Source organism: Eumetopias jubatus, unplaced genomic scaffold (assembly GCF_037043125.1).
Source record: "Eumetopias jubatus isolate StellerSeaLion01/CBP00866 unplaced genomic scaffold, mEumJub1_p1.0 scaffold_10, whole genome shotgun sequence".
NCBI classification, from domain to species: Eukaryota; Metazoa; Chordata; class Mammalia; order Carnivora; family Otariidae; genus Eumetopias; species Eumetopias jubatus.
In genome coordinates, this window is record NW_028274816.1 from 36319485 (window position 1) to 36347387 (window position 27903).

Here is a 27903-nt window from a genome sequence, read left to right on the forward strand (position 1 = left end):
CGTGCATGCAGCTGCTTGTACTAAAGCTTGTCCCGTGGCTGCCGGTTCGCCCAGACCCCAGGGGTGGCCGACAAGCCATCCCTGGACTCCTGCCAACCTCTTCTCTGTGAGCGGTGCCCCTCTCCTCATGAGCCTCCTGGTTCCTGAACTTTCCAAAGTCATTGCTGCCTAGGGCCTCTGTGTAGACTCTCCCTCTGCCCAGACCTCTCTCCTGTCAGAGGACCCTTGAGTCTTCTTGGCAGGTCCTCCTTCCCTCTCAGTTCCTATCTGCCTCCCCAACTCCCGGTCCAAAGAAGCCCTTCTCGGGGCTCTCAGAGACATCTCCTGGAGACTCTCCATAGCGCTCAGTGCCCCCTTAAGTTCTTGTTTGGGTTTCCATTTTGTTAACGGTCTGTTACAGAGCGCCCCCCGCCCTTCCCCACCCCCACCACCCCTTCTCTTAGCCTGTGCCCCCCCCCCACACGACCAGATGCTCCTTACAGCCTTATTCATGCGTGCACTCCCAGATGCTGGGACGCTAGCTGATGCGTAGTAGCTGCTCAGTGAATACTGTTGAGGGGCGCCCGGCTGGCTCAGTCAGTAGGACACGCGACTCTTGATCTCAGGGCCGTGAGTTCAAGCCCCACGTTGGGTGTAAAGCCTGCTTAAAGAAAAGATAAGAAAAGGAGTACTTGTTGAATGAGCAGGTAGGTGGTTAAGGCCTTCGGGTTATAGGTTGACTTAGAATTTTAGCCTAATTTGGTTGGTAGAAACTTGTGCTGTAAGGCCCAGGAAATGAATTGCAAAAGTTGCAAGAAGGTTTGTTCTGCTTTGAGGCTATAGAAGAGCATTTTTAATATACACGGTCTGTAGTTGCAAAGATCCTGCTGTGATTTGATACCCTGAATCTCAGAGCCTGTGGCCCTGCAGTGCGTTCAGGACCTTCCTTGTTCATAGAACAAGGCAGATAGATTGGGGCGCAACCCACAGATGTGTTTTCTTTGGCCCGCAACATGTTTTGAAATAAATGTAAATTAGTTGCCAGTGTTGAGGAATTGGAGGATTTTGCGTCATGCCTTTCAGCCATTCTCTGGACATCTCTTTAGGTCTGGTGCTGCTGGGCCTGCGCTGCTGAGTGTAGCACCTGCCTGGCTCTGCTTGGGGACGGTGTGGTTGGTTCCCGCTGGGCCCACTTCCTCTGTGTTCTCTGGCTGGCCCAACACAGGTAGTCGTGGGAGGTGTGCCATCCTGGTGTGTTCAGGGTGACCGTCACCTTGTCCTGCACTGAGACCCAGAATTATGTTTCCTTCCTGAAGGAAGAGGGTGGGCGTGCTTCCAAGGCCCTTACCCACAAACAGCTGCTTCCCCCTGGTGTCTCAGCTCTGTGAGCCGACTTGGCACCCCTGCCTTCTCTCCCCAAGGGAGCGTGAGATCCCTGGGCTGAGGGCACCAGGGGGCAGCAGTGCGTGGTGACAGCGTTCTGCTCTGTACCTGGCCACCCACGGTGCCCTCACACACCCTGGCCTGGGTCCCCTGCCACTTCTTTCTCCCCAACAGTTAGGCCTCTCACTTTGTGCCTCTCCCTGTTACTCTGTCCCTCTGAGCCCACAGAGGAGGCTTCTGGGAAAGGATGACTCACACACTCCCAGAATTTTGAGCAAGGGAGATGCTGGGAGAGCCGCTTGTCAGCCCCAGGCTGGACCAGAAATAGCCGTGATAATTTGCTCTGATCTTGCAGCCCTGATGCTGGGGTGTTCTGCTTGGATAAATAGATGCAGCCCTTCTCACTGCTTGAAACTGTCTCAAGATACAGAAATTTGTTTCCTTTTTGCTCCAAATATTTTATTTATTGCAAACTGTATCATTATGATCAAGCACAAAATCAAAAGGAGAAATGATCTCAGTGCCAGGACTATAATACACTTCTGTCTTCTTTTCCAGTCCTTTTTGTGCATATGCTTTATTGTTATTATAAGAAAATTAAGGGGTGCCTGGGTGTCTGCCTTTGGCTCAGGTCATGATCCCAGGGTCCTGGGATCGAGCCCCGCATTGGGCTCCCTGCTTGGCGGGAAGCCTTCTTCTCCCTTTCCCACTCACCCTGCTTGTGTTCCCTGTCTAGCTGTCTCTCTGTCAAATAAATAAATAAAATCTTAAAAAAAAAAAAAATTAAAATTCATGCACTCCAGCATTCCCAGCCCCCAGAGAAAAGGACAGCATGCCGTGGGATTCAGTAAATACTTGTTGACTGCGGATTATTTTGTTTACTTAGCTATAAAGTGAACGTCATTCACTGATTACTATTGTATCAAGTTGTTAGAATTTATTTGCCATTTTCCTGTATTTAGATTTTTTCCTCCAATTTATCAGGATTAGAAATACTGTTGCAAGGAGCATTTTCTTTTCCACGTAACTGGTTTTGAGTGTTTTAAATTATTTTCTTGGGATAAATTTCAAGCATTTGAATCCTGGATCAGGGGATAAAAAAATAAAAATTATAGAAAATAGTTTCTAAGGGTGCCTGCCTGGCTCAGTTGGAAGAGCACGCAACTCTCGCTCTCTGGGGATGTGAGTTCGAGTTCCACCGTACGTGTGGAGAATACATACATACATACAAACATACATAAACAAACAAACAAACACACTTTCTAGAGTCTTATTTATCCCTATTGCCAGGATTGCTTGAGAATATTAACCTTACCATGACCTCATCAGCATTTAGATTGCATTTTAAAGTTTTTGCTGATTTAGTAGTATAAGATGGTACCTAATGTTTTAATTTGCCTATCTACATGTGTGGTTATCAGCATAGGTTGAAGAATTGTCTAAGTATTTAATAAGAGTATTTCTTCTCATGTGACTTGTCTGTTTGAGTCGTTTGTATTCCTTATTAAAACACAGAGTTTTCAGTTGGATTTGGGTAAATTTATAATACAGATATTTTTGACCCAACTTTCCTATCATAGTGACTGCGAACATCTTCCTAGTGGGTGATTTTCCATTTTTAACACCGAGTGTGTTGTCACAGGTGTGGTTTTCTGTGCTTTGGAGAGTCTGCGAATGTGGTGGCCAGAAGGACCTTAGAATTTGAGCCCGACCACAGTGTCTCAGACGGGGGAACTGTGACCCAGGGAGCAGAGGCCCTGGGTACGGGTGGTGGGAGGGGGGCCAGGGCTGACCCAGCCTCAGACCGCCACTCCTCAGTCTCCGCCTCTCTGCATGGTGGTGCTGTCTCCTGAGCTCCTAAAAACCCCATGTCGCTCTCCTGGCCCAGACGGTTCTTTCAAGTGGAGGTTTATGCTTCTCCTCTTTGAGCCAAGGCAAGCTCTGTAGGACTGTACTGAACAAGGAGCCAGCCGTTCCATCTTTCTGACTCAGGGCATTTAAAAATATCCTGAGCTGGGGAATTTGGAGGAACCTATGATCGATTTGTGAACATTAAGCTCTTAACCGGCAGCAAAGACAGTGTAATATCGAATTACCCACAGAAGATGCATTGGTGCTGCAGTGTCGGCAGCCACCTGTCTGCTGGGGGTTGTCCTAGATATTCGGGGTCTGCAGAGGGTGAGGACAGGGACACGCCCAACCTGGAGGCTGCTCTTGCCTGGAGGAGCTAATGCATCAGGAGGGCTCTTGCTTCATGCTGAGCTGTGTGCCGCTCACCACCGGGGAAGGTGGGTCCCAGACCTGGTAGGCGACTCCCCCCAACTGGCAGTCAGGAAACCCAGTTTAGACTTGAAGATTCTCACCCCAGCTCTCTTGCTGTGCCACCTGCATCCTGGACCCCACCCCACCCCACCCCAGCTCTTCCAGTACATTCATGGGCAGCCCTGTCCATCCAGTCACAGACGCACAGCAAACCTTAGTTGAGACTGCTCTCGATAAGTCAGTTGCTACAGAGGTGCTTATACTGTAGTGAGATGAACAGAAATAGTAGTATCTACCCGTCAAACAAGCAGAATTTTAAAATGGGGGTAAATAAAATGCTGGAGGTGCGCAGAGGCATCAGGGAATAGTTTTGACTCGGGGTGGAGTGAGCTGCTCAGAAGAGGTGTCACCATGTCCGCCTGGGGGATGAACAGCATCCGGGCAGGGTGAGGCAGGAAGAAGGGATGGACTGGGGAAGGGAGAGGGCAGAAGGAACAGGTACCTCGGGACACATGCCCTCATCCAGGTGTCCTTATCCAGAGTGCAGGGAGAGGGCAGGACGGAGAGGCTGGGTCTGGGCAGCAAATGAGGCTCAGAAGCAGGTGGAGGGTTAGTGAGTGATATGAAAAGGGGCATCTGTCTGGCAGCCTGGGAAGGTTCTGGGCCTCTGGAAGAGTCCTCAGATAGGAACGCAGGAAGGAAGAGAGATGCCAGCCCAGGAGGGGAGGGGCTCACGTGCTTAGAAGATGCAGCTTTTCCCAACGTGCCAGATGACACCATCTCCCATAGCCGCTTACGCTAATGGCAGTGAGTGGGCAGATGTGTCCCTGGGGATTTTATGATTCTGATTCTAGCCAGGGGTCGGCCTTTTTATTTACTGGCATCAGTCTGGTAGGCCAAAGCAGGGAGAGGGCAGGCAGGTGCAGTGGCTTTGAAGTCTGTGTAGTTTGGAGAAGTCCTGATCCTTGGTGTTTATGTGTTTATTATTTCAACAAATAGTTGTGTGCCTACCATGCACCAGGTGTTTAGCAGTAGACAGTAGGGAAATGATGTCCATGTAGTGATGACCCAGATTCTAGAAGCTTGGAGCCTATTCTCTTTTCAGGAAATTTGTGGCCTCATTCATTCATTTAAGTCTGGATTTGCAGTGCTGAATTCCCCTTACACAGAGAGTAGCTCTCATGGTGATAACGTTTCTGTGTCTTCCGTTCTAGATGCCTTAGGGCCACGAGCGCTGCCCCAGAGGACTCCTGGTGGCCAGCAGCTCCGAAGCCACTCAGGTGCTTGGCCTCCAGCTCCCACTGACACATCCGGGAATCCCGTCTGCCGGCCTTCCAGCCTGGAAGCCTACCCGAACCATGGAGGCCCCGGAGGTCCCCGTGGGTGCACTGATTGACTTCGGGACTGAGCCAGCCCCCTCCGAGCCCCTAGAGACACTGCCTCCGAAGCTGCAGGATGGGGACAGCTCCCAGGGCGACGGTGCTTCAGAGAGTGAGACCACAGAGTCTGCGGACAGCGAGAATGACATGGGCGAGTCACCCTCACACCCGTCCTGGGACCAGTACCGCCGCTCCTCCTCCAGCGAGTCCTTCTCTTCCAACCAGAGCACCGAGTCGGCCAAGGACGAGGAGACCCTGGAGCTCCGGGAGTTCATGCGCAGCTACGTGGAGAAGATCTTCTCTGGAGGGTGAGCCCCCGCCCCGGGACCTGCTCTCTGTCCCAGGCTCTGTCCTTGACAGCGCACCCCTTGGGGCCTGGGCTTTCGCTCCCTCACAGGCCAATGGTGGGCCACCTGGGTGGTTCTCAGCCCCCACCCCCAGCTGCAGGTAGAAGCATTTGGGGAGTTTTCGCTGCCTCTTCCATCCCACCCCTGGCTCCAGCCACTCCGCTGACATGCTCACGTCCTCACTGCTAAATCCAGAAGGACTCTAGGTTTGCATCCCCGTGTCTGAGCCCTTGCATGTTAGCGTCAGACTCACTCCAGGCTAGGGCGCCACCATGACTAGCAGACTCTCAATGCAGGGCAGTACGATCCAGGAGGTTTTGATTACCCGTACTCCTCAAGATGCTCATGGCAGCTGAGCCTCAAGCCCCTGCCAGGATGGGGACCCTTCCTTGCTCCTCCTTCTTGCCTTTCTTTGACGGTTCTTGAAGGGGTAAGTAGGAGCCCTGGCAATTGGAGCAGCAGGGAGCGGAGTTTGGGTTGGGATCAGACTGAGGAGGGGGTGTATGTGGTTACACCTCCAGCTCCCCCACCCATTCTTGTTAATATCTCAGCATGGGGGTAGGGAGCCCGCAAACCTAAATTCTTGGGTTTGGGATGTCAGCCTTGTCCTGCATCCCTACCACACGCTAGTCACTGAAGGCCTTGCTGCTCATTTGCCGGACGTGGACCTGCAGCATCCGCATTATGGGAGCTTGCTAGAAATGCAGTCTTGGGCCCCACCCAGACCTTCTGAGACTGACTCTGCATTTCAACAAAACCCCTGGACTCTTTGTGCACGCATTGCAGTCCGAGGAGCTCAGGGACCGAAGGGATCATTTTCCCATTTTATTAAAGCAATAGGAAGAATCTCTGCCTGTTGACTCTGTGTAAAGAGGATATTATTTCCTACTGTGACTAAGATCCCTTGTTTGTAACCTGGCGAGGTGGGATGTCTGCCTTTTCCAGGCCTGTGTCCGTTTTCTTTGCAGTTAGAATGGGGAAGAGAGCTCAGTGATAATCCAAATATTGGACGATCCAAAAATGCATTCATGTTTGATTTTGAATGCATTCTGAGAGAACAAGTAGATGTGGTGCCCTCCTAATTTTGTTTGACTAACACTGGAATTAGTCAGCTTTCTTGGAGCACACCCGGTTAATGAAATGGGAGAAAGCAGAGAAGCTTGCTAATTTGTCAGGAAGGACAATCTATATTTGCGGCAGCCTGTCAGCAATATGGAACGTGGACAACTGAGCCGGATGCATTTTCAAGAGCATTCCAGAAATCACTGAAGACTGGCTGGCAAATTCCCCTATTTCATCTGGTGTTGGTATTTTGGGATAAATGAGACCAAGATGTTTTCTACCAAACCTTAAATAAATGAAAAATTGCATGAGCTAATTGATCTTCAGCCTTCTGTTTCTTTTTTATCTGGTCTTTAAATCTGGGGGCAGAGTATTAGCCTCCCACGATGAGTGATCAGAGGTGGTTTGAGGTCAGGTGAGCACTCTGTTCACCCTGGCCGTGGTGACCCCCCTGGGCTCCCCCAGTCTCCATGCCTCACATACACAGCCAGGATCATCAGAGAGGTGAGCAGACTGGCTCTTCAGAACAACCAACAAGTCTCCCTTATAGCCAGCCAGTGTGTCCTGCACATGAGGGATTCTTGAACTCACTGTGTGGTTCTTTGCTGACTTAGCACCAGTGAGTGGGAAGGTGGCGGAGCTTGAGAACCAGGCCCTCAGAGGGTCTTGTTACCCTTGTTAGCACCCCTGTTTCACTGGAGGCAGGACGTGGGGGATGGAGCCTGGGCTTTGGAGCCTGGAAGTCTGGATGGAGCTCCCATTCACTACTCAGCTGTGTCGGATCCTCTGAGCCAGTCTCCTCATCTTTGAGATAGAAATGCCCCTATTTCCTCGTGGGCCCAGCTGAGGGTGGGATGCGCCCGTGTAAGTCAGGTGTCCACGCTTGGCTGAGGGGCCATACGTCCCCATTCCCTCTCCTGCCTCTCGCCTGCTCTGGCCATCTTTGTTGCCGAGGGCTGAAAGTTGCTTTTCCTGCTCTGTTCCTTCCAGGGAGGACTTGGACCAGGAGGAGAAAGCCAAGTTTGGAGAGTACTGTAGCAGTGAGAACGGAAAGGGCCGCGAGTGGTTTGCTCGATACGTGAGCGCCCAGGTGAGGGGACAGCGATGGGAGGGAGGCATGGGTGGTGGGGCCCCTTCCCATTGGCTCTCCTGCCCCCGCTCTGGAGAAAAGCCACAGGAAACAACCCAGCAGAGAAATTAGTAGAACTTACTTAAAGATGTTCCCAATAGGCCTCGTTAGAATAGCGGGAAGCGGGAAGTCACTTGTCTGGATGCCCCGTAAGAAAGAATGAGCGAGCAAACTGGTCTTTCAACTGTTTGCAGTTACAGAAAAGTTCCTTTTTTAAGGGCAAGCATGTGGACGATGTCCATACATAGTTTTGTTCAATAGCCCACAATATTCAATTTTACAAAGATGATGTAGAGCAGTGACAGCCGTGCGAGTTCAGAAAAGAATTACTTTTTGTCAATACGTAGTAGGTTCTTTTTTTTTCTGTAAAGTGGCTTAAACTCTTGGTTTCTTAAAAAGTATTTTGATCACAGTTTATTTTTCCAAGAGAAATCAGAAAATGCAGATCAGCACAAATAGAGAAATGGCCCATACCTCTACAATCCAGAAATGGCCCGTGTTGTCTTCTGGGGTTTCATCCCTCCACACTGTTCTGTGTTGTATAGGGGAGTGAGTGATGTTCCTAGTTCGTAAAATTTCAAGGAGACACAGGAAAATGTTGGCTTGTGCTCTGCTCGGGGGCCCGGCAGCTCCCGTCCTGGGCTCGCGGCTCCCCTGCGTCTAACGGTGCTCAGCGTGGGGAGCCTGGCGCCTGTCTGAGCTGCAGCACACCTCCACCACCTGCTTGCCCAGTGATGTGTCTGCCCTGTTCCCACACAGCGCTGCAACTCCAAGTGTGTCTCGGAGCCGACCTTCTACCGCCTGGTGCAGTCTTTCGCCGTGGTCCTGTTCGAGTAAGTGTTGCTGTAGCTCAAAGCCTTTGCCCTAGAGTGTGTGTTCCCCACCTTTCCTGCCCTACACTAACCCAGTCGTAACAGCCACGTGAGTCATCGGCGGGCGCTTGCTCTGAACACCACCTTCCCCCAGCATCCACCGAGAGGCAGCATTGTACTAGCCTCTCTGGGGAGGGAGTAGGGGCCTCCCCCGGCAGTGGGGGTTAGGGGACAGCAGCTGGGCATGAGTAAATCCCTCCAGGAGGGCTGTCAGGACAGGCAGGGATGACAGGCAGTTGACCCTGCCCTCCTGCTGTGGAGATGTGGCCTTTTCTGGATTTCTTGTTGTGAAGTATCTCCAACTAGATAACCACCCACTTAATGATGTGATCGGATGACTTCAGCCTGCCCCGCGTGCTAATTAGGCCCTGCTGGAACCTTTTATCACAGACAGCACGGTAGAAGCTGGAGGGTGATGGAAAGGGCCCTTCTTTGCATCTGTGTAGCTGCGGGAGGCGGGCCATGTGACTCACAGGCTCTCTCCTCCTGAGGCCCCAGGGCCCTGGGACGGCCACACTCACGTCATATATCTTGGACCTGCATCAGAGCAGGTGATGGCCCCCCCACCAGCAGGAAAGGAGGGGATGTGTCTGCCTTGGGGAAGCGGCCAGTGGCTTTACTGATGGGGGAGGGGGTCACTGTGGATGAGAAATGGGAAAGCACAGGGAAGAGGAATCCCGATCTGACTGTTGTTTCTGCCCTACTTACCCTCGTCCCCTCATTCTGGCCCCGAAGCAGGTCCTGGTCCCGTGGTTTGGCCCCATGTCCCTTTGGTCCTTCCAGGCCTGAAAACCCCCTCCTTTACATTCCCCTTTTCCTCCCAGCAGAGACATAGCTGCTCTCGGGAACCCTAATTCCCTGTGTCTTGATGTCTCATCTCTTTATTCCCCGCCCCCAAGGACACGGAGCGTGGGCTGGAGGGAAAAGACCGGAAAGGGGAGGATCCCTCTTTTTCTGGCACCTGCTTGGAATGTCCCAAGTTGAGGATCGGCCCTCATGGGGGGGTTCTGGGTCTCGGAGCCGGCAAGGGCGGAGGGACGGGAAAGCATCACGGAAGGAGCGGGTTTCAGACAGGCCCAGCTGTCTCGTGTGCAGCATGCTCTCAGGCACCGAGAACACCCCGGCTTCCGGACATTGCCACCCACAGGACTTCTCACAAATCCGTATTGTGCAGAGATGGCACCTGTCGCACTTGGTAACACGTATTTACTTCTGCACTGACTTTGGATTTTTCCTTCAATAAAAGGAATAAAATTCAAATTCCAACCCAACCAAAACACAGAATCTCCCCGTTTCTCGGTGAGCATATGTATTTCTGTATGGTTGGGGGAAAAAGGAAAAAAACTTTATAATCTTTTTAAAATATGTACTAATTTTTAAAATTTGAGTTTCATAATTTTTAGTTTATTAGTGTCTTATGTTTTTACTTTTATTTATAGTCTTTTATGATTTTTTTGGCAGGGTTTAGTTCTTTAAGTTTTTTTTTTTTTTAAAGGTTGTATTTGTTTATTTGAGAGAGAGAGGAGAGACAGAGAGCACGAGAGGTGGGGAGCGGTGGGCAGAGGGAGAAACAGGCTCCTTGCTGAGCGGGGAGCCCGACAGGGGGCTCCATCCCAGGACCCTGGGATCGTGACCTGAGCCGAAGGCAGACGCTCAACCAACTGAGCCACCCGGGCGCCTCTGACTAGATTATTTTTATATTCAAAGATAAAACTGGCCCTGACCCCACTGTCTACATTCCATTGACTTTTCTTAAGTAATACTTGTGCAAGGTTAGAAACTAAACAGGAGAGAAAAGTCCAGAAGAGCAGGGTAGAGAAGCACAGTGCCTCAACTGGAAAGGAACCCCTCTCACAGCCCTGTCCTCGCTCCTGTGGTCCTCCTCCCAGCGACGATCCCGGTGATGACATGCATCCCAGCGAATATATATCTTTCTGAAAAAGATAAGCAATTGGGGATTCTTTTTTGTTGCTTCTATGTAGCCTCCGGGGAGTGAGATGTTAATGTGGACATATTTATAAAATTTTTCGGTCTTGCTTCAGGAGCTTGCAGTGAGAGAATTGGGTAGAACGATTCTTTAGCTGGTCGACCTTCCTTGTCATTTTAGGTGTCATCAGATGGACGACTTCGGGCCTGCCAAGAACCTCATGACCATGTGCTTCACCTACTACCACATCGGTAAGGCCCAGGGACGCGGCCACTGTGGAGGGCAAACATGGAAACTCAAGAGTTGTCACCTTGTAACGTGGCATCAAGTGAGGATTTCTTCCCCATTAGCGGCAAAGTGGTGAGGCTTCCAGAATACAAGAGAGCCTGAGGTTAGGACGGGGTGCACAAGGAGTGAGGTTCCTGAAACAGGAGGAGAAGACACGTGGTCCGTATCATGGGTCATGAGGCTGCCTACCCACGGTAGGAAGGAAGCCACCCGGCAGCTGGGAGATGAGAGAAGAAGTTCATTTGGTGGGAAATTTCATGGTCGACTCAGGAGTTGCTGGATGTGAGGACATCGCTTTCACATTTTAGCAAAATACGCATGGGGTTGGCTCTTGAAGAGAGTGGGAGGAGCAGTATAGGGTGTTGGGGTGGAAAGCACCCCTGGGTGTGGGCTGGTGATGCCCTCATGACAAGTGCGGATTGTTCTTCATCCCGTTGTCTGACAGCTCTTCTGGCTCATTGTTCTTTAACTTGGTGGTAATCAGAGCTTGAGGCCTCCCTGTGTGAAGTTCCTTGGGTGCGATGGCAGGGACTCGTTCAGGCCTCTGGAGCAGAAGGCTGCCGGGGGCCCACACGTGCTCTAGAGCTGAGTCAGGGTGGCGGTAAGCACAGCCTCTCTTCGCACCCCTCTGAGGATGCACGGTTTTGCTCTTGTGTCGAAACCCCATGTCCTCTGCAGCTTGACTCCGTCCCCCCCCCGGCTCCCACCGCCCATCCTCCCTGTGCCTCAGTTCTGCTGGCGACAGCTGGTCGGACTGCCTTAGCTCCAGGCCAGGCCACCACTGGGAGGGTCCTTCATGCCAGACCTTTGGGTCAAATGGGAACCCCTCATCCAAACCGTGGCTCCTCCTCAAAGGAGTGGGAGTCACCTCTGTGCACAGAGCAGCTCAGATGAGTAGGGGACACTTAGCATCTTCACCTGTAGGGGGTCCTTTGACCTGCAAGGCTCTGAACAGTAGATATCTTTTTTTTTTTTTAAGATTTCTTAAAGGTTTTATTTATTTGAGAGTGTAAGTGAGAGAGAGAGCACGAGCGGGGGGAGGGTCAGAGGGAGAAGCAGACTCCCCGCTGAGCAGGGAGTCCAATGCGGGGCTCAGTCCCAGGGCCCTGGGATCATGACCTGAGCCAAAGGCAGATGCTTAATTGACTGAGCCACCCAGGCACCCAAAGTGGGTATCTTTGACCTGAAGTAGGGCCTTGATCTGCAGGGGCACCTTGACTTGAAGGAGACCCTGAAGGAGACCCTTTGGCCCACAGGGTGCACCTTGGTCTGTGGGAGACCTTTGGCCTTACTGTTCTCTCCCGGGATGCCCACTCCCACCTCGTCCAGTTTTAGGCCCACAGCAGGGGCCCGGAGCCTGTCTGGAGTCGGCATGCCTCCTCCCGGCACAGGGAGAGGCTCTTGGTCCCCCTGTAACCCTTGGCCTCCAACACCATGGTGTAGCTCTGTGTGTGTGTTGCTCCCCTCCTCCAGGTCCTCGAGCTTCTTTAGGGCCGGGTCCTCTCCTGTTTCTTCTTTGGTCCGGGTGCGCCTGGCTGCCTTTCTGTACACAGTAGATGGTTAGCTGTGGCCCCCAGAGGCCTGGCCCTCCACCTTCCCCCTGGTGGCATCTTGGGGCCTTTGCTGGCCGCCGCTGCCACCCAGAGGCTCCGGCGCCCTGTTGTTCCTGCCACACAGCGAGGTGCCATTCCTGCTCCCTTCCGCCTCTCCCCGCTCCAGGTAAGCCGCACCTGCTGCCTTCCGAGTGCAGGGAGAAGCCCACGGGGGGCATCGACTCCTACCTGAAATCCGCCAACAGCTGGCTGGTGGAGAAGAAGGACATTGCTGAGCGGCTGCTGAAGAACACATCAGCCAAGACAGAGAACGTCAAGGGCTTCTTCGGGGGGCTGGAGACCAAGCTGAAGGGACCCCTGGCCAGGAAACATGAGTAGGTGTCACCAGGTGGACTGTGGGGGGAGGGGCAGGTGTGGCCGAAGGCAGAGGCCATGTTCCGCCTGCCAGTGGCGGTGACAGGGAGGCTGTGGCTTGGCCGTGAGGGAGTCCACTTGGCTGCCCTGGGTGACCTTAGGGGCCCGTGAGCAGCTCCTGAGAAGCACAGCTTGACCCTCCACCCCCCAGAGTTTTCTGTGGTTCGCACATGCTGTTGGGTTGGCTGACAGGCAGGGATGTCCTGGGGCTCGGGGTTTTCTAGGACGGATGGGGAGCATGTGGAAACTGCTGGAAGGCAGGAGGGTAATTACAAACCCTCCCTGGCCCTTCCTCCTGGAAGTGTGGTGAGAGCGCATGTGAAGGGAACCAGGTAGGCAGGGGACAGACCCCTGTTCCCCAGGACAGCTGTTCTGCAGCGGGAGCTCAGGAGCCCGCCGGGACCAGGTGCTTGAGAATGCGGTGTTGAAGCCAAGACCTCCCAAGAAAGGGGGCACGTCAGCAAGAGAGTACCCTGGGCTCCCCAAAGTCCCCAGTGACCCTCCGATGGCCGGTTACAGCTGGGTGACTTGGCTTTGTTCCTCATCTGGTCCAGGCAGTTTTGGATTCAGAGAAGATGGTCCAAAGGAGCCTCCATGCCGCATCTCCTTAATTCTGGAAGATCGGCAGTTGGTAAACATTGCACTGACTTAACACTTTTGCAGAGGAAACCACATGCAATGTAGCCATTGCTAAGAGACATAATCCTTCAGCCAGGTTAGACCGGTTCCCTTCAGCTGAGAAAATGTGTGGGGGAGGGGTTGTTTTGTCACTGCTGTGGTTCTCTCCCCCAGGGAGGAAGAGAACAAGCCCAGGGAGAAGCCGCAGAAGACTGGTGAGTGCCTCCCAGCGCTCTCCGGGCCCAGCGGAGGTCTGGCTGTGGCCACAACAGCGCCCCTGGTCGCAGAGCCAGGCCCCACAGGGTCTTCGACCGGCCCCGCCGGTAACCGGTAGCACCACCAAACAGGTCCCTGAACCTCTGGGCCCCTCCCGCCGGGGCACGAGATGCTGCCATTGATGACTCCCGACTTCTGTCCACCCTGGCCTGGACTCGCCTAGTGACTTTCGGGGGGAAGCCTCTTCTCTGGGGAGAGGATTCGTGAACCAAATTTCACGTCTCAGGGAAGTGAAGGAACGGATTGCTGGGGGTGGGGGAGCTGTGCCAGGGACCATTCCCTCAGAAGGAGTTCCCAAGGCCAAGGCGGCAGGAGTGTCCTTCCCGGCCGTGGGCGGCGGGCAAATGGTCTTGGAATTTCCACTGCGCGTTTCTGTGACCTTTGGGGAGAAGCAGTGCCGACCAGGAGGGTCACTGAGGGGTTCGCCAACATGTGGGAGCAACCGGGGCCACGGGCAGTCTTTGTTGCCCTCCCGCAGTGACCGTGTGCAGCCCGGAGGAAGAAAGGAAGGGGGAGAAGGTCTACCTGTACACGCACCTGAAGCAGCAGCCCATCTGGTAAGGCCGCTCCCCAACCTGCGGGGCCGCACCCCCAGCCCCTGCCCTCCGGGGTGGCCAGAATAAAGAGGGAGAACCGTGGCAGGTGTGGGTGAGGATGTGGAGAAACTGCAGCCCTCATACCCTGCCGGTGGGGATGGAAAGGGGACAGCAGCCGTGCAGAACAGCCGGGCAGCTCCCCAGCATGTTAGTGGAGAGTCGGCCCGTGGCCCAGCAGCTCCGCTCCTAGCCAGGTACTCAAGAGAACTGAGAACAAGACTCATGCACGTAGGCTCCTAATAGCCCAAAGCTGGAAAGAACCCGATGTCCACGGACAGGGACACGTGATGTGTGGATACGCAAAACACGATATATCCCTACCACGTGGTTTTCTTCAGACCCGGGAGGGAGTGAGACGCTGACAGTTGAGATGCAGGTGAAGCTGGAAAACATTTTGCAGAGTGAAAAAGCCAGACACGAAAGACCCCGTGGTGGATGATGCCATTTATATGAAACATTCAGGATAGGCTAATCCCTGGAGACAGAGTAGCTGAGTGGTTGCCCAGGGCTGAGGGAAGCAGGGGATGCGCAGGGACAGTTCACGGGTATGGGGTGTCCTTACGGGGAGGATGAAGAGGTTCTGGAAGGAGACAGTGGTCATGGTTGTACAATTCTGAATATACTAAAAACCACTGAATCGTGTGCTTTAAAAGACTGAGTTTATGGTACGTGAGTTATATCCCAATGAAGCTATTTTATGTGAACATCTAGGAATGAAGGTCATGAGTAAAGTGAGAGGCCGGCGGTCAGGGGAGCCCTTGCCCTCTGTCTTGCTCTGTGGATGACGGTTTGGGCTGCCTTCGTCCCGCTGAAGCCTCTCCATCACCGTGCTCTATTCACCCACAAGTAGGCAGAGAGCCAGCCCCTGGAGCCCAAAGGGTGTCAGACGTGCCCCTCCCTCAAAGGCCACAGTGGCGTAGTTGGCTGAGCCCTGATCTTTAAGAACGTCTCTTACTTGTGTGTCCCTGTGAACATGTTTGTTCTCTGCACGCGGTCTGTCCGCGCTGGGTTCCCGATTATGTTAGTAGATCCAATTCTCAGGCAGCAGGTGTCCCCAGACCCCCGGCTTCCTCTAGGAGGCCCAGCGGGGGTGGAGAAGCAGAAGACGGCCTTCACGTCCCAAAGGTGGTGGCTTCGGTTTTGACCAGATGGAGGCGAGATTTACTCGCCTCTGTGTTGTACCTTCATCCTGGGAGAGATGTGACCCTTGGCCGGGAGCCCAGGGAGCCGCCTCGGTGTGGGACAAAGGCACATGGTCATTTTTCTGTTCCCTGCTCTGCCTCTCTCTGACTTGTTAGAAGGTCCTGCAGATGTGGTGGGAAACGGTGTGCCTTTATCCCTCCTGTGCCGAGACCTGCCTCCCTGGAGAGGACTGACACACGCCTCTGTCTTACAGGCACACGCTGAGGTTTTGGAACGCGGCTTTCTTTGACGCCGTCCACTATGAGAGGAGAAAGCGGTCTCCTACCACCAGGTAGGAGCAGCGTCTGGGCCCGCCTTGCCTTGGGGCAGAGGACCGGGGACTGGCTTTTTTGTCCGGTTTCTGCAGAGGAGAACGGAAGGATGGCTGAGTCGGTGCATCGGTCTCTTCTTCAGCTCCTTCTGGCCCCCGTGCCCGGCGAGCTGCCTGGAGGGTCCTGGGCACGCACAGCTTTGTGGTTGGCTGGGGCGGCGGAGGGGGTTGGTCTCCTCAGCTTGCATGAGCGCTTTCTGTCCTGGGCTCTGGCATGACTTGGCCTGACCCTCCTCAAAACGCACACTCCCCCAGAATGCAACCATCAGGACCCCCAAGGATCCACCCCTCTGCCTATCACTATAGGAACCACCACAAGACTCTGGGGCGCGGGGCCAGCCGCCCCCCGCAGACTCAGCTCGAGAGAGCTAAGGTCTGGGGAGATGCAACTGCTGCCTTCAGCTTAGTGCTCTGGTCTGCAGCCTGAGACCCTCCCAGGCTCCCTGACGCTAGTCTCGCCACGTCAGAAGACCCCCTTTGTAAACCATCACACAGCGCACAGGGTGGCAGCGAGGGCTGGTGGCCCTTCCCACTGTGTGCCCGCTGTGTCTAGCGGCTGGGCAGGAGGGGGCAGCAGCCCTCCCGGTCCTGGGTCCCCTTACTGGCAACCTCCTCCCAGTCATGAACCTCTCCTTCTCTAATGGGGAGACCCCCTCGGACTTCCTCCCTGGCAGGAGACAGCCGGGGCCTGCTGTGTATGGCCGGTGCACTAGCGCTGGGGGGTCTGAGGTGCAGTCTTTCTGTCTGGGCGGGGGGGGGGCAGCTACACCCTAGCGGGGCAGGACGGCCTGCAGGCCGCTGCAGCTGCATCTCCTGAGGGAGGCAGAGGGAGCACGCGGAGGGGAAGCTGCTGAAGCCATCCCGGGGGTTCTAGAGAGAGAATCCCATGCTCTGCCAGGAAACCAGACTGCAGGAAGCGCTTAGATGCTTGTAGGTGAACGGGGTTTCCTGCTGCTTATGTAGCTGTCAGGCTCCTAGCGGATCAAGGGTCTCGAGTACCCCGTCTCTCTCCGTCTCTCTGTTTCTGCCTGTAATAACGCTCCTCTCTCGCTGTTCTCTTTTTTCCATCCACATATCTTGCATGACTTTGACATGTTCCTCTGTTTACCTGTTTCTGCTGCCGCTCCAGAGGGGATGCTGGAGAGGAGGAGAAGAAGAGGTGTGTGTCCACGTGACTTTGTTCATGTTACAGGGCCGGGGGTCCCCGCCAGAGCCACCTCAAGGCGGGAGCCGCGTGCTAGCTGCTGCAGCGGGCAGAGCCCAGACGCAGGGGCAGCCCGGTACCACTGCCAGGACAGGCCGGTGGCGGGTGGGGGCTCGCCAAGGACAGAGCATCAGGAACAGGAGACAGAGAGGGCACTCGAGACCCTGCAAGGCCCAGTGTGAGTTCAGAGAGTGAGCAGCCAAGTCCGATTTTGAGCGGCTCCAGCCTTCTACTGGCCACTCCAGCCCCTCCTGAGCAGGCCTCGAACCCACCCCCTTGACTTCATGCTTGGTAATCTGGTCGTGACACAAAGCCGTGGCGGGGAGGGGCCCAGAGGCTCTTCCTCTCTGCAGCCAGGCTCAGAGATGTGCCGGGGTCTGGCAGACCGTCCCCCGCCCCTGGGACAGGCTCGGGGGGTCAGGGAGGAAGGATGGCTGCCCCCTCCTTGCCAGCTGTGCCATGGTGAGGAGCCTGTGTGTGTGTGTGAGGGGGTCCCCTGAAGAGAAGGGCCTAGAACAGCGCTCTTTTCCTCGAGCCCCCAGTGGGGTCTCTCATCGTTTGACCTTTGTATTCATTAGATGTCTTTTGTAATATATTTTTGGAGCAAAAGGCCTGCCGATTCAAAATAGTTTCTGATACAATGATTGTTTCTTCACAGGACATTTCCCAGAGCACACTTCCTTTAATCAGTAATATATTTTTAGTGCTTATTGTTTATGAGAAATCTTGTTTCTTACGCAGCCTTATTATGGCTATAAAAGGAGCATTTGGGCATAATGGACACCCCCTTTAGTACAAAGCCCCTGCGTCTCCACAGTCTCTCTGGGTGGGAGCATGACTCACCGCGGCCTTTCAGGGGCCCGGTTGCTTAGCACCGCGGCTGAGGCCCAGGAGAGCTGGAGCACCGCGGCCGCCTCCAAGCCCATGAGGGAGTGCCGGCCTCTGGGCCTCACAGGCCCTGTTCCCCAGAGCAGACGTGGTCTGACCCCACACGTCTCGGACCTGCCCCACTGGGACACTCACACGTGCCCTGGGCCTCAGCCGGAAGAGGGGCAAATGTTCCTCCGAGATTGGGGTGGGAGGGTGGGCTCTGGGTCCCTGGGCAACCTCGTGCCTCCAGCATCATATCTCCTCTTCGGGAAACTCGGCTGATGATACTCAGGCAGAAAGGCCTCCATTTCCAAAGGCGTCTATTGCTCACATCCAAATTCCCACTGTGGCAGTTTAGACACATGCCCTGCCCTCTGTATGGGATTAGACCTTGACTGGTATTGGATATTGATCTCAGTTTTAAGGAATTGATTGGATTGCAGGCAGCACCTGACCCGCTGAGTGCTAACAACCTTCCACCTCTTTCTTCAGAGGTCAGATTAAATGCCCCACCTCTCGGCCTAGCCACGGCAAAGAGCATCTCCTTCTCATCCAGGTCAGGAGGGTTAGGGCCGCTGGGTCACTCCCACGTGGTGTGGGGTTGTGCATCGCACAACCTGCAGAACTGTACACAGCAGGCCTGGTGGTGGTGTGGGGATTTATGTGCCTGGACCACCCTAAGGGTAACCGACTGGGGGAAAGAGGGCGGGAAGCAAAATGGGATGGGATTAGCGTCACGCCCGGAAGCACGTTCTGGCTGTCTTCGTGGGCGTCCTGTCCTCGGCACGAGGAGGCTGGGAGTGACATCTGCCCCTGGCGTCCTGTGGCCTCCTGCTAAGCCACAGCAGCACACGTGGCCCTGGGCCCGGCAGGTGGAAAGCAGTTAAGGTTTGATGTTGGTTCTTTTTCTCTTCCTTTGGCTTCTCCATTGCCCCCACCCCTCACTCCCTCACTCTGCCTCTCCTTTCCCTCGTCTCTTCTCTCTCTCCTAACCTTGTTTGAGTCAGACTCTTCACCCAGAGCTTAATCTTTAAGGGGCAGGGGGCTTAAGTGAGCGTCTCCTCCGCATCTGCATCTGCCCCTGCAAGGAGCCCGCTTCTCAGGTAGACAGAGGGGCCAGGGATGAGTCCCCCATCCGCTCGAGACAGGGGTGCTCCACCAGGGGAGGGAGCGAGCGCACCTGCAGCAAGCTGATGGAGGTGGCTTTCCATCAGGACGCAGAGTTCATGGGGCTCCGAGAACGCCCTCCCTGCCCCAGAGCCTGCGCCCGCTCGTGTCCCTCCATGGGGAGCGGACAGAGCCAGGCTTCAGAGTCCCACCCGGGCAGCTGCACACAGACTGCGTTTCTTTCTCTTGGGGTTTCTGCACCTTGTGCCGTCTTCACGGTGGTCACGGCGGCGGGGGGGGGGGGGGGCGCGGGGGGGGGCAGGAGAGGAAAGTTCCGGGGGGCCTTTGGGAAGATCGGGGTCTCATCTTTGTGCTCCGGGGAGGGGCGTGGAACATGAACCTGGCCTCTGAGGAAGTCAGGGCTGGGAAATGCAGCAGAGCCAAGACCCCACCTGACAGGACAGTGTGGCCCTCTGCAGCCTCCCCTCCTCCCTGGGCCTCCCGGCCACGAGAGGCTGTGCACACTGCCCCCTCCAAAGAGCCTGGGAGGCCTGCAGATGAAGCACCGGCCTGAGGGCCTCCCGGACGGGTTCTCTGCTCCCACCCCCCAGGGACGCTGGCAGGGCCCTGTCCTCTCTGCAGGTCATCCTGCCTCCCCAGTGGCCCTGGGACCTCCCATCCTTGAGCCACAGAAAAGGACGCGGGGGATGGTGTTCTTGTCTCCTAGAGAATGCTCTGGGCAGCCACTAAGCACACGTCATCTCTGGGTCAGTAGGAAGCGTATGAGCTTTTGGATCTCCTCATCTCAGGAAGGATGAAGTGATGAAGTTTGTATTTGGGGCCCATCAGGCAGAGTGTCAGAACCCTGGGCAGGCTTTATGGAAAAGCAGATCAAACAGCTCTTCAGGGGAGGTGCTCCTCACTCCGTGTCAGGGAGGCAACACTGGGGTGCCCCCTGTAGATCAGAGCAGGGGGGTGAGAGGTGGGGGACGCGACAGCATTCTGGAACGCTCTCCTGTCACCTGTGCTTGCAGGGAGAAGTGGTGCCACATGACCCAGGAGGAACGCAACGACAGTCTGCGGTTCAATGAGAACATCACCTTCGGGCAGCTGGGGTGAGGGCACCACGATGACCCCACCCTGGGGGTCCTGACCGGGTGGGGCATTGGGGGCGAGGGCCAGCCTGGGGTTCTCTCCTGCCAGAAGGCCAGTCCTCATGGCTTCTAGTTCCCCACGGACGCACCTCCTGTCCCCACACCCGGTGGCAGGCCAAGGCAGCTGCCCTTCATTTCCACTTCTTACAGTTCCAGGTGGGCCCCCCTCCTCTGGCTCCCTCTCCCCAGGGAGGAGGAAGGGTGCCAGCTCACGGGTGTCTTTTCCTCCAGCACATTCACTCACAACATGCTGGCGTTTGGGCTCAACAAGAAGCTGTGTAATGATTTCCTGAAGAAGCAGGCCGTGATCGGCAATCTGGACGAAGGTGAGCAGTGGCCAGAGGTGGCTGGGGCTCGGGGCTGAGGAACCAGTGGTCTGCCCCACCCCGCTCACAGGATTGCCGCGGTTTTAATTAGAAACGTGATGCTGAACTATCGGGCAGGTTCAACCCTGCTCTATTCCAGTCTCCCTACATGCACGGGACACTTCTCAGTGTATTTGGAAGGCCCTTTCTGCTAGGTGGCATTTGCCAGGGGTCAGGGAGCTTCCCCTCTCCAGTGTTTCCACATGGGGCCAAAGGTAAAGATGGGACTGGGCGCTCAGACTCTGAACTTGAAAATGGCCAAGCTCTGACCATGAGTTGCCCCTGCTTCTAAATGGACTGCTTTGTTTCTTGAACCACACTGCCGTGAGAGCTATGGGGGCCGTGAGGTTTTTCTAGAGTCTCTGACTTATTTAGTAAGAGCAGATACGTTACATATCCGCCCCCCTAATCTACTACTGGAGCCAGCCTTTATGTGTCATCCCACCTGCTACAAAACAGCTTTCCCTCGTGGCGTAAAAAATCTTCCACTTAAACATACGTTTGGATTGACACGGTATTCTTTCAAAAAAAAAAAAAAAATCCTCCACCTGGAGAGCCTGGGTGGCTCCGTCGGTTAAGCGTCCGACTCTTGGTTTCGGCTCAGGTCATGATCTCAGGGTCGGGGATCGAGCCCCGTGTCTGGCTCTGTGCTCAGTGGGGAGTCTGCTTGGGATTCCCTCTCTACCTCTGTCCCTTCCGCCCCACAACCACCACTGCTAGCACTTTTTCTCTCTCAAATGAATAAATCAATCTTTTTTTAAAACCCTCCATCCTGCACCAAGTTAAAAGGGGCCACAGAGGAGTGGCCTCGGGAGGCAGGAGAATGCTCAGTGCTTCCCTGGAAAATCGCAGAATGCTGTCAGCAGCCGCACAGTACCGGGCAAGAACACTGTCCTCTTCCCTGCCATGTGGCCCTGTGCAGCTCATAGGACTCAGGCCTGGCTCCCGTGGCATGGTTCATCCGCCGGCACTGTGCCTTCCCTGGGCTTCACGTCCTTTCCATAAGAAGATGCATCCCATTTCCAAGGAGCCCACTTCCGGTGCCAGGTGTGCAGCATGCTAGTGGCTGAGGGCTCGGTGTTACTGGTGACACGACCATTCCTGGTGAGGTCCTGCTTTGTTATTGCCCGGATGAAAAGAGCAGGGCCTACCTGCCGATGTCGACATCTTTCTTCCAAGAATTAATGTTGTTTTCTTTTCCAGAGCAATACAAGCTGCTGAGCGACCACATTGAACAGATGGCCGTTGAGTAGGCAGGCCATGGGAGGTCGCCCGGAGCACCCTCCAGGAGGACTGAAGGTGCACACCCCTCTCCTGGGCCAGCGACTGGCTGTCACCCCACCTGAAGACCCTGCATGACCTCGGCAGCACCCAGAGCCGCTCCACACTGCCCTAGAACTAGCAGTTAGAACAATCTGGTTGCCCGTCTCCCCACCTCCCTTCTGCCTTGTCTGCTCCCCCCATCCGCGTGCCATAGGGTCCCTGGGATTACACGATAAAACCAAGATGACTGCCCCTACTCCTGGGTGTCAGGCCCGTGACATAGGACCGAGCAGGAGGCGGAGGAAGGACACCAGGGCCAAGGTGGGCCCAGGGCAACACCTGCTGCAGCCGCCTGCAGGAGAGGGAGGGGGTGGGGTGCCCGTGGGAATGCAGATGGGGGCATCATGAGCTGGCACATGCCAATGACACGGGTGACAGTCTGGGACCCTCTTCTTCGGCAGCGGGATGGAGTAGGGGTACTCCGCCAGTCGGGGCTCCTGCTGAGCCACAGCCCCGCACAGGGGGCAGTGGGCCTCCCCGGGCAGGCCGGGTCAGTCCGTGGCTGCTGCTGGCTCTGCCAGCTCCCCACCGTGTGACAGGAACTGGAGTCACAGGAACCGCTAGGAGGAAAGAGACACTTCCTGTTTTAGGGAGGGAGAGAGCCCGGTGCAGAAGGCCCTGGCTGCAGAAGGCCCAGCGAGGGGTGTGAGTGCCCCAGAGGCCTCGTGGGATCTGCATGGCTGCTTGGGACTCACACCAGCACCGAGCTGTCAGTGTCAGGCCATCTGAAATGCTCCTGGTCAGCTGACGGCTTCCTTCTGAAGCAGAGAGAGTCCTGCACTCCCTCCCTGGGAGTAGCACGGGCTGTCTGCCCCGTGAAGAGGCACCAAACAGAGAAGTCTCTTCAGTAGCTGCAAGACAACCACCCTTTCTAAAAGCAGACACTGCTGTTCTGTATTTCAAGGAAGACAGAAAAATCTGCGTTGGTGTTAGACAGCCGGGCAGAGGCGGCTTCTGGGGGCAGTTGCATGAGGCTCATGGGTGGAGTGGCCACGCGGCATGGGGCCCTCCGCCCCCCGGCAGCCTTGGGAAGGCACCTCTGCCCCCCTCGGCCCTCGCCAGCTGACCGCTGTCCTGCACACTCTGCAGATACTCCTCGTTGTGCATCCAGTGCCTGGGAACCCTGGCTTTTCTCTCGGGGTTTATCCCGGCCCGAGAGGACTGACGTGTGACAGCAAGCAGCCAGCATGCGGCTCCTCCGGCCTGAATATTTCCCCGTTCGTCCGCTTCCCTCTGCCTCAGCCTCTCGCACTTGGGCACTGACCTTGAAAGTAGGCCCGGGGCGCTCTCCTTTCCCTGCATCCTCCCCTCCTGTTTCCCTCTCTACCTCCTCTCCTCTCGGTCATTACGTTACAGTCTCCTCTTGAGCACAGCAAAAACATGCCTGGTAGTCACTCACCCGGCCAGTGCTGGAATGCTTTCCCTCATGGGATGCCTCCCTGGAATGTTCCAGAGACGAGCATGCCCCGACGGAGCCGTAGCCGCACATCTTGGTGAGGACAGGAGAGGTGACATGAAGCATGGTGTGATGGGAGTGGGCTGGTGTCCAAAGGCTGGATCCTGAAACTCAGCTTGTTTTTATGATGGCATCGTGTGAGAGAGAGAGAGAGAGAGAGGTCAGCCTCTCTGGCGATGTCACCAAACAGAGCACAGCTGTGTTGCTGGGGCAGGTCCCACAGACTGGAGGTCCCCCCCACCCCCTGGCCAGCGTTGGGCCCCAGGGACAGTGCATGTCTCATGCATTTCAGAGGTCAAATTAATGAGTATGTGGACCCTCCTCCAATGCCTATTTCAGATGAGGCATCCCCTCCTAAAACGCTCAACCGTGACCCCTGAATCCGTTGTGCTCCTCTCACCCTCTGTAGAATCAGGGCCGCATGGGGAGGGGGGCCATCTGAGGCTCCTGCAAGGCTCTCCTTTCAACTGCATTATCATTGGCTTTATGAGTCATTTCTCAGTAGTTAGTTGAAATGCGTTACAACTTTATCGTACGGTGCCCCCAAGACTTATCCTTGTGTATATCAGATTTTTGTATAGAAGCCTGATTCTGATTTCTGGAGGGAGTGAAGTGGGTTCTGAGGCTCTTTCCAGAGTGCCAGAGAGTGGGCGTGGCCCTTTCCCCTGGGGAGGGGCCCGTAGGACCCCTCCCTTGGCCTTTGGAAGGAAACGCCCCTTTGACTTCTTGGGCATTTCCAAGCACTTTAGTTTCAAAAATGATATTGAGACATTGATTCCCCCCTGTAGGCCTCTTGAAGTAGCAGTTGGAGGTGGAAGCAAGGCCTGCTTAGGGTTTTCTCCCATCCCATTGCTTGTTCTTTTGGCTGGGCAGGGTGGGGTTGGGCTGCCGGGCTTGCTCAGACGGTGCCAGAGACCTGGGCCCTCCTCAGAGGCATTTCACCTCGCAGTGGCTCTGGCCGGTGTCACTTGGAGGAGTCCCTTCCCTAGAAAGAAGGCTGGCAGCCTGCCTTGCTGAGAGTGCCTCTATCCCTGGGACACGGTCTCTTCCCTTGGGGGCCCAGCCAGAGCAGACCAACACGGGACATCTCAGAGGTCCCAGCGTGCAGAGAGGTCTCCCTCTGGTGCACACACAGGGACACGTTGGTCTGAGAGCCGTGCGAACCCTTCCTATAAACTCAGGAACAGTAGACTCAGTGCAGGAAGGGTCAGATCATATCCTAGAAGAGAGCTTCCCATCCCGGCAGGGAGAGTTGTCCGAAGCCAGGAGCTCTGAAGGCTCGCCCGCCCTTCAGCACTGGTGTTTTCAGACTTTCTGCTGGCTGTCCTCCAGGGCTGTGCAAATCACAGTGAGCCAGGACAGCTAATCCTCTCAAATAAAAAGTTCCCTGCTTGGAAAACAGGATGATGTTGAGATGCAGCTTTTGGAGGTGAGGCTGGTGCTGAGGGAGAGAGAGAATCCAAAGCAGGCTCCACGCCCAGTGGGGAGCCCAAGGCGGGGCTCAGTCTCACGACCCTGAGATCATAACCTGAACTGAAACCAGGAGTCAGATACTGAACTGACTGGGCCACCCGGATGCCCCAAGACGCAGCTCTGTGTTTAGCCTTTGTTTTAATTTTAGCAATATTGGTAGATGTGTAAGGGGGGCACGTTGATATTCAGATTGCATCTGCTGTGTGTGCATGTGTGTTTAACCAAAGGTAGGAGAACCAGATTCTGATATCCGAAGTTATTTGTACAGTAAAATGGAGTGAACTATGATTTTCCTGTTGCCAAAAAACGGGGGAGGGTTTGCTAAGAATTTCTTAAGTTACCAAAAGGAGGACCAGAAAAGAGTCCCATTTCCTGAGTTCTGAACCCAAATTAAAATCTAGGATGTTCAGGTTAGCCCGGGAGCCCACCTAGGGACAGGTCAGCCGGTGAAACCCCCAAGCAAACGTGGACAGTGGCCCAGGGCAAGAGTCAGGCATGCCTCCCCTTTCTCTGTGCTCCTCTTCGGAGTTGAAACCAGTGTGTGCGTTACTTCTCCAAGCCCAGCTAGACCGCAGAGTTCATTGCCCTGGAGAGGAGACCCAGCCTTGAAGTTTGCTCCCCGACAGAATGTTTTATGCGACTAGCTTGTGCCATAGAGCGCCTGGCATTCCAGTCCCCGGATGTGAGGCACACCACGAAGGAGTTTGTGCGAGGCTCTGTCTAACCCCGGTGACCGTGACCACCAATCGGGGCTGAAAGCTGCAGGCCTGACCTTCCTGCTCGTTACAGCAGCCTAAGGGCTGGCTTTTATTTAGGGAGGATCCAGGTGAGCCCGTGAGGTTTGATCAGTTTTGTTATCAGATTACCTAAAACTGGAGACACTTGGCAGCCGGGGTGGGGAGTGGGCCGGAGTCCTTTCCCCGGAACAGTGAGGAACCTTTGGAAGAAGAGTTTGTCATCCAGAGTGGGGAGGCCGGGTGCAGGGGAGCGAGGTCCAGCCCCAGCCTCGGGAGAGGGGGGTGCCAGCGCTCAGATCAGCTCAGGCAGCTCTCTTCTCTCCCCATCTTCAGTCAAGGACCAGCTGCCGGGTGGGAGTCCCTTCTGCCTCCTAGTCCCCCAGCCTTGTAGTTCTGAACCCTTACTCTCATGTCTCTGCTGCCTCCCCCTAGCTTCCCTATAAATCATTTATTCCTTATGACTCTCGGGGATGAGTTTCACCAAAAAGGGAATTGCATCAGCTAGAAGCACCCCTAATTGAGTAATGTGCAATGTTCAGACCTCGGGCAAAACCACACAGGCCACATGTCGCATACGTCCTTTGTCGTCGTGGGGCTGGGAATAGGGGGTGTGTTGGTTCACCAGATAACAAATGGAGGAGTCCTTTTCAGATTGTTCACCTTCAGCAAATACACTCGATGCTAAGACCATCCTCCATGGCAGCCTCCGGTGGGCTTCATCGGTGTCCCTTGCTGTCCCTGGGCCCGAGAGTCTCATACTCCTCAGGGAGGGACGGAAGGGTCTCGTGGGGGCCGGCATGCTCTGTTCCTTGGGCGCTGTCTTGTGCTCCCCTAGTCAACCAGCGCCCGGGAGTCAACCAGTGCAGCCTCTTGGTTACTAACAGAAAGGGATAAACTTGTGATTTCCAGAAGAGCGTCAGGATGGTCTGGGTTTGCCCATCTTCCTGTCACTTCCACACACACCTGCCACAGGGTGTCTGAAGTTGGGGGAGAACTCGGATCATCGCCTAACCCCCAGATTCCAAGGCTTTGACGAGGTAGAGTCAGAGCAGAGCGCACCGCCACCTGGAGCCCTCCTGAGCTGCCCCTGAAGGGGTCTGCACTTTAGCTAAAACGGACCGCTTATTGGTAAATCCCCCTTGACCCACAGGTCAGTCCTAGAATGGGGGGCTAGTACCTGTTCCCTCCTTGGACATGTGCTCGTGAAAATGGGAAGAAGGCACTGCGGGCGCTGTCCCCGCACGTCAGCTCTGACGGGTGGGGTCCTATTTTCTTCTGTGCCAGAGACAGCGTAGGTTAGCTTCCTCCGTCCCTGTGGTTGCGAGTGAGCCTGGGGCTGTCACTTCTGTAAGGCGCCTTGAAGAAGACGAGCCCAAACTTTGAACATCAGGAAATGCTAGAAATTCAGACATTAGACATAGAGCCCCTTCAAATATGTAAATGTGTTAGAACAAGGCCCGTCTGTCACCTTTGTTATAAACCGTGGCCTCTGCTGGGGCTCTCGGAGATGGTTTACACGTGTGCAGTAATGCGTTTTCTCTTTCAGCCAGCTGGTCTTGGACCCTGACCCTGCCGTTGCCACACCCAGAGCTTGCCTTTAGTAGCCCCAAAGTAGAGTTCCGTGAAGCAGTTGTTCTCGGTGTGACCATTATGCAATCCTGTGTCCCACCAGGTGACATCCTACAAACAGTATTTTAAGGCTGAGGAAGGTTCAAGGTGGGAGATCTCAGAACAGTGCTAAAACCAAAACTTTCCTGTGAAGAAAAAAAAAAAAACCTATGTCTCTATATTGCACCTCAGATTGTCAGAAGGTGGAAACTTAAATAAATTATCTTAAAAAAAAAAAACTGGTCTGTTTAATTTTTGTTTTCACGTATCGGTGAGGACTTCTTACAGAACCGGCAATCTTCTCAGTGACATGAGCTTTTCAGAAGAAAGCATTTTTTTTTTTTTCTGGGGTCAAATAGATGCTTTCCCCACTTAGGCTGAGTGTGAGGGTCTTGTGCAGATGCGTGTGCGTCTCGTGGGAGCGTGAGGAGGAGGAGGAGTGCCCCTTGGAGGGCCAGCCCGCGCCTGGTCTGTACGGGGGTCTGTGCTGGTGGAGCGGCGCCTGGGGTCAGGACCTCAGCCCAGGCCTCCAGGACGCCTGCCGCCCCTTCTAGCTGGAACCCCGATCTTGCTCTTCCTCAAGCCCAGCTGCCTCCCTCCTGTGTTTTTGAGGCTTGGGGTGGGGTTATAGGTGGAACCCAATTGCATCTCCTACCTGGCAGGGGTGGGGTGCCTTTATCAGTCCTTTCCAGTGTGGTTTGACAGACATGTTTTGTGAAATGTTGGGCTTTCTCTTTTTCGGATTCTAAGAAGTCAGTAGCCACGTTTAAATCTCTGGCCTAAACAGATGAGGGAGGTGAATCTGGGGAACAGCGAAGGGCCTGGGAGAAGGGTCCTTAGCCCGAGGGGTGCCCAGGGGCAGGATGGGGTGAGGGCCTGACCTCCATGTCTGCAGTTCTCCCACCCAGTCTGGAGAACGCCACCCCCTCTTAGCCGAACGTAGAGGGATGGCCTGGGTGGTGGGCGCTCCCATCCCCAGGCTGTCACCTCTGACTCTTCCTCTGGTGC

At 55.0% G+C, this 27903-nt stretch overlaps 1 protein-coding gene across 3 annotated transcripts in view; it reads left to right on the top strand.

The window, feature by feature from the left end:
* Nucleotides 1–25979, top strand: part of KIAA0513 (KIAA0513 ortholog) — a 61718-nt gene extending 35739 nt beyond the window's left edge. For all 3 annotated transcript variants that reach the window (XM_028093724.2, XM_028093732.2, XM_028093716.2), the window contains exons 2-12: nt 4839–5311; nt 7403–7502; nt 8301–8374; nt 10521–10591; nt 12348–12555; nt 13388–13428; nt 13968–14046; nt 15482–15559; nt 19814–19894; nt 20165–20259; nt 21502–25979. In XM_028093724.2, the coding sequence (XP_027949525.1) occupies nt 4983–5311; nt 7403–7502; nt 8301–8374; nt 10521–10591; nt 12348–12555; nt 13388–13428; nt 13968–14046; nt 15482–15559; nt 19814–19894; nt 20165–20259; nt 21502–21551 (1206 nt within the window). In that variant the 5' untranslated portion in view covers nt 4839–4982 and the 3' untranslated portion in view covers nt 21552–25979. The remainder of the gene's footprint in view (nt 1–4838; nt 5312–7402; nt 7503–8300; nt 8375–10520; nt 10592–12347; nt 12556–13387; nt 13429–13967; nt 14047–15481; nt 15560–19813; nt 19895–20164; nt 20260–21501) is intronic.
* Nucleotides 25980–27903: the final 1924 nt, after the last annotated feature.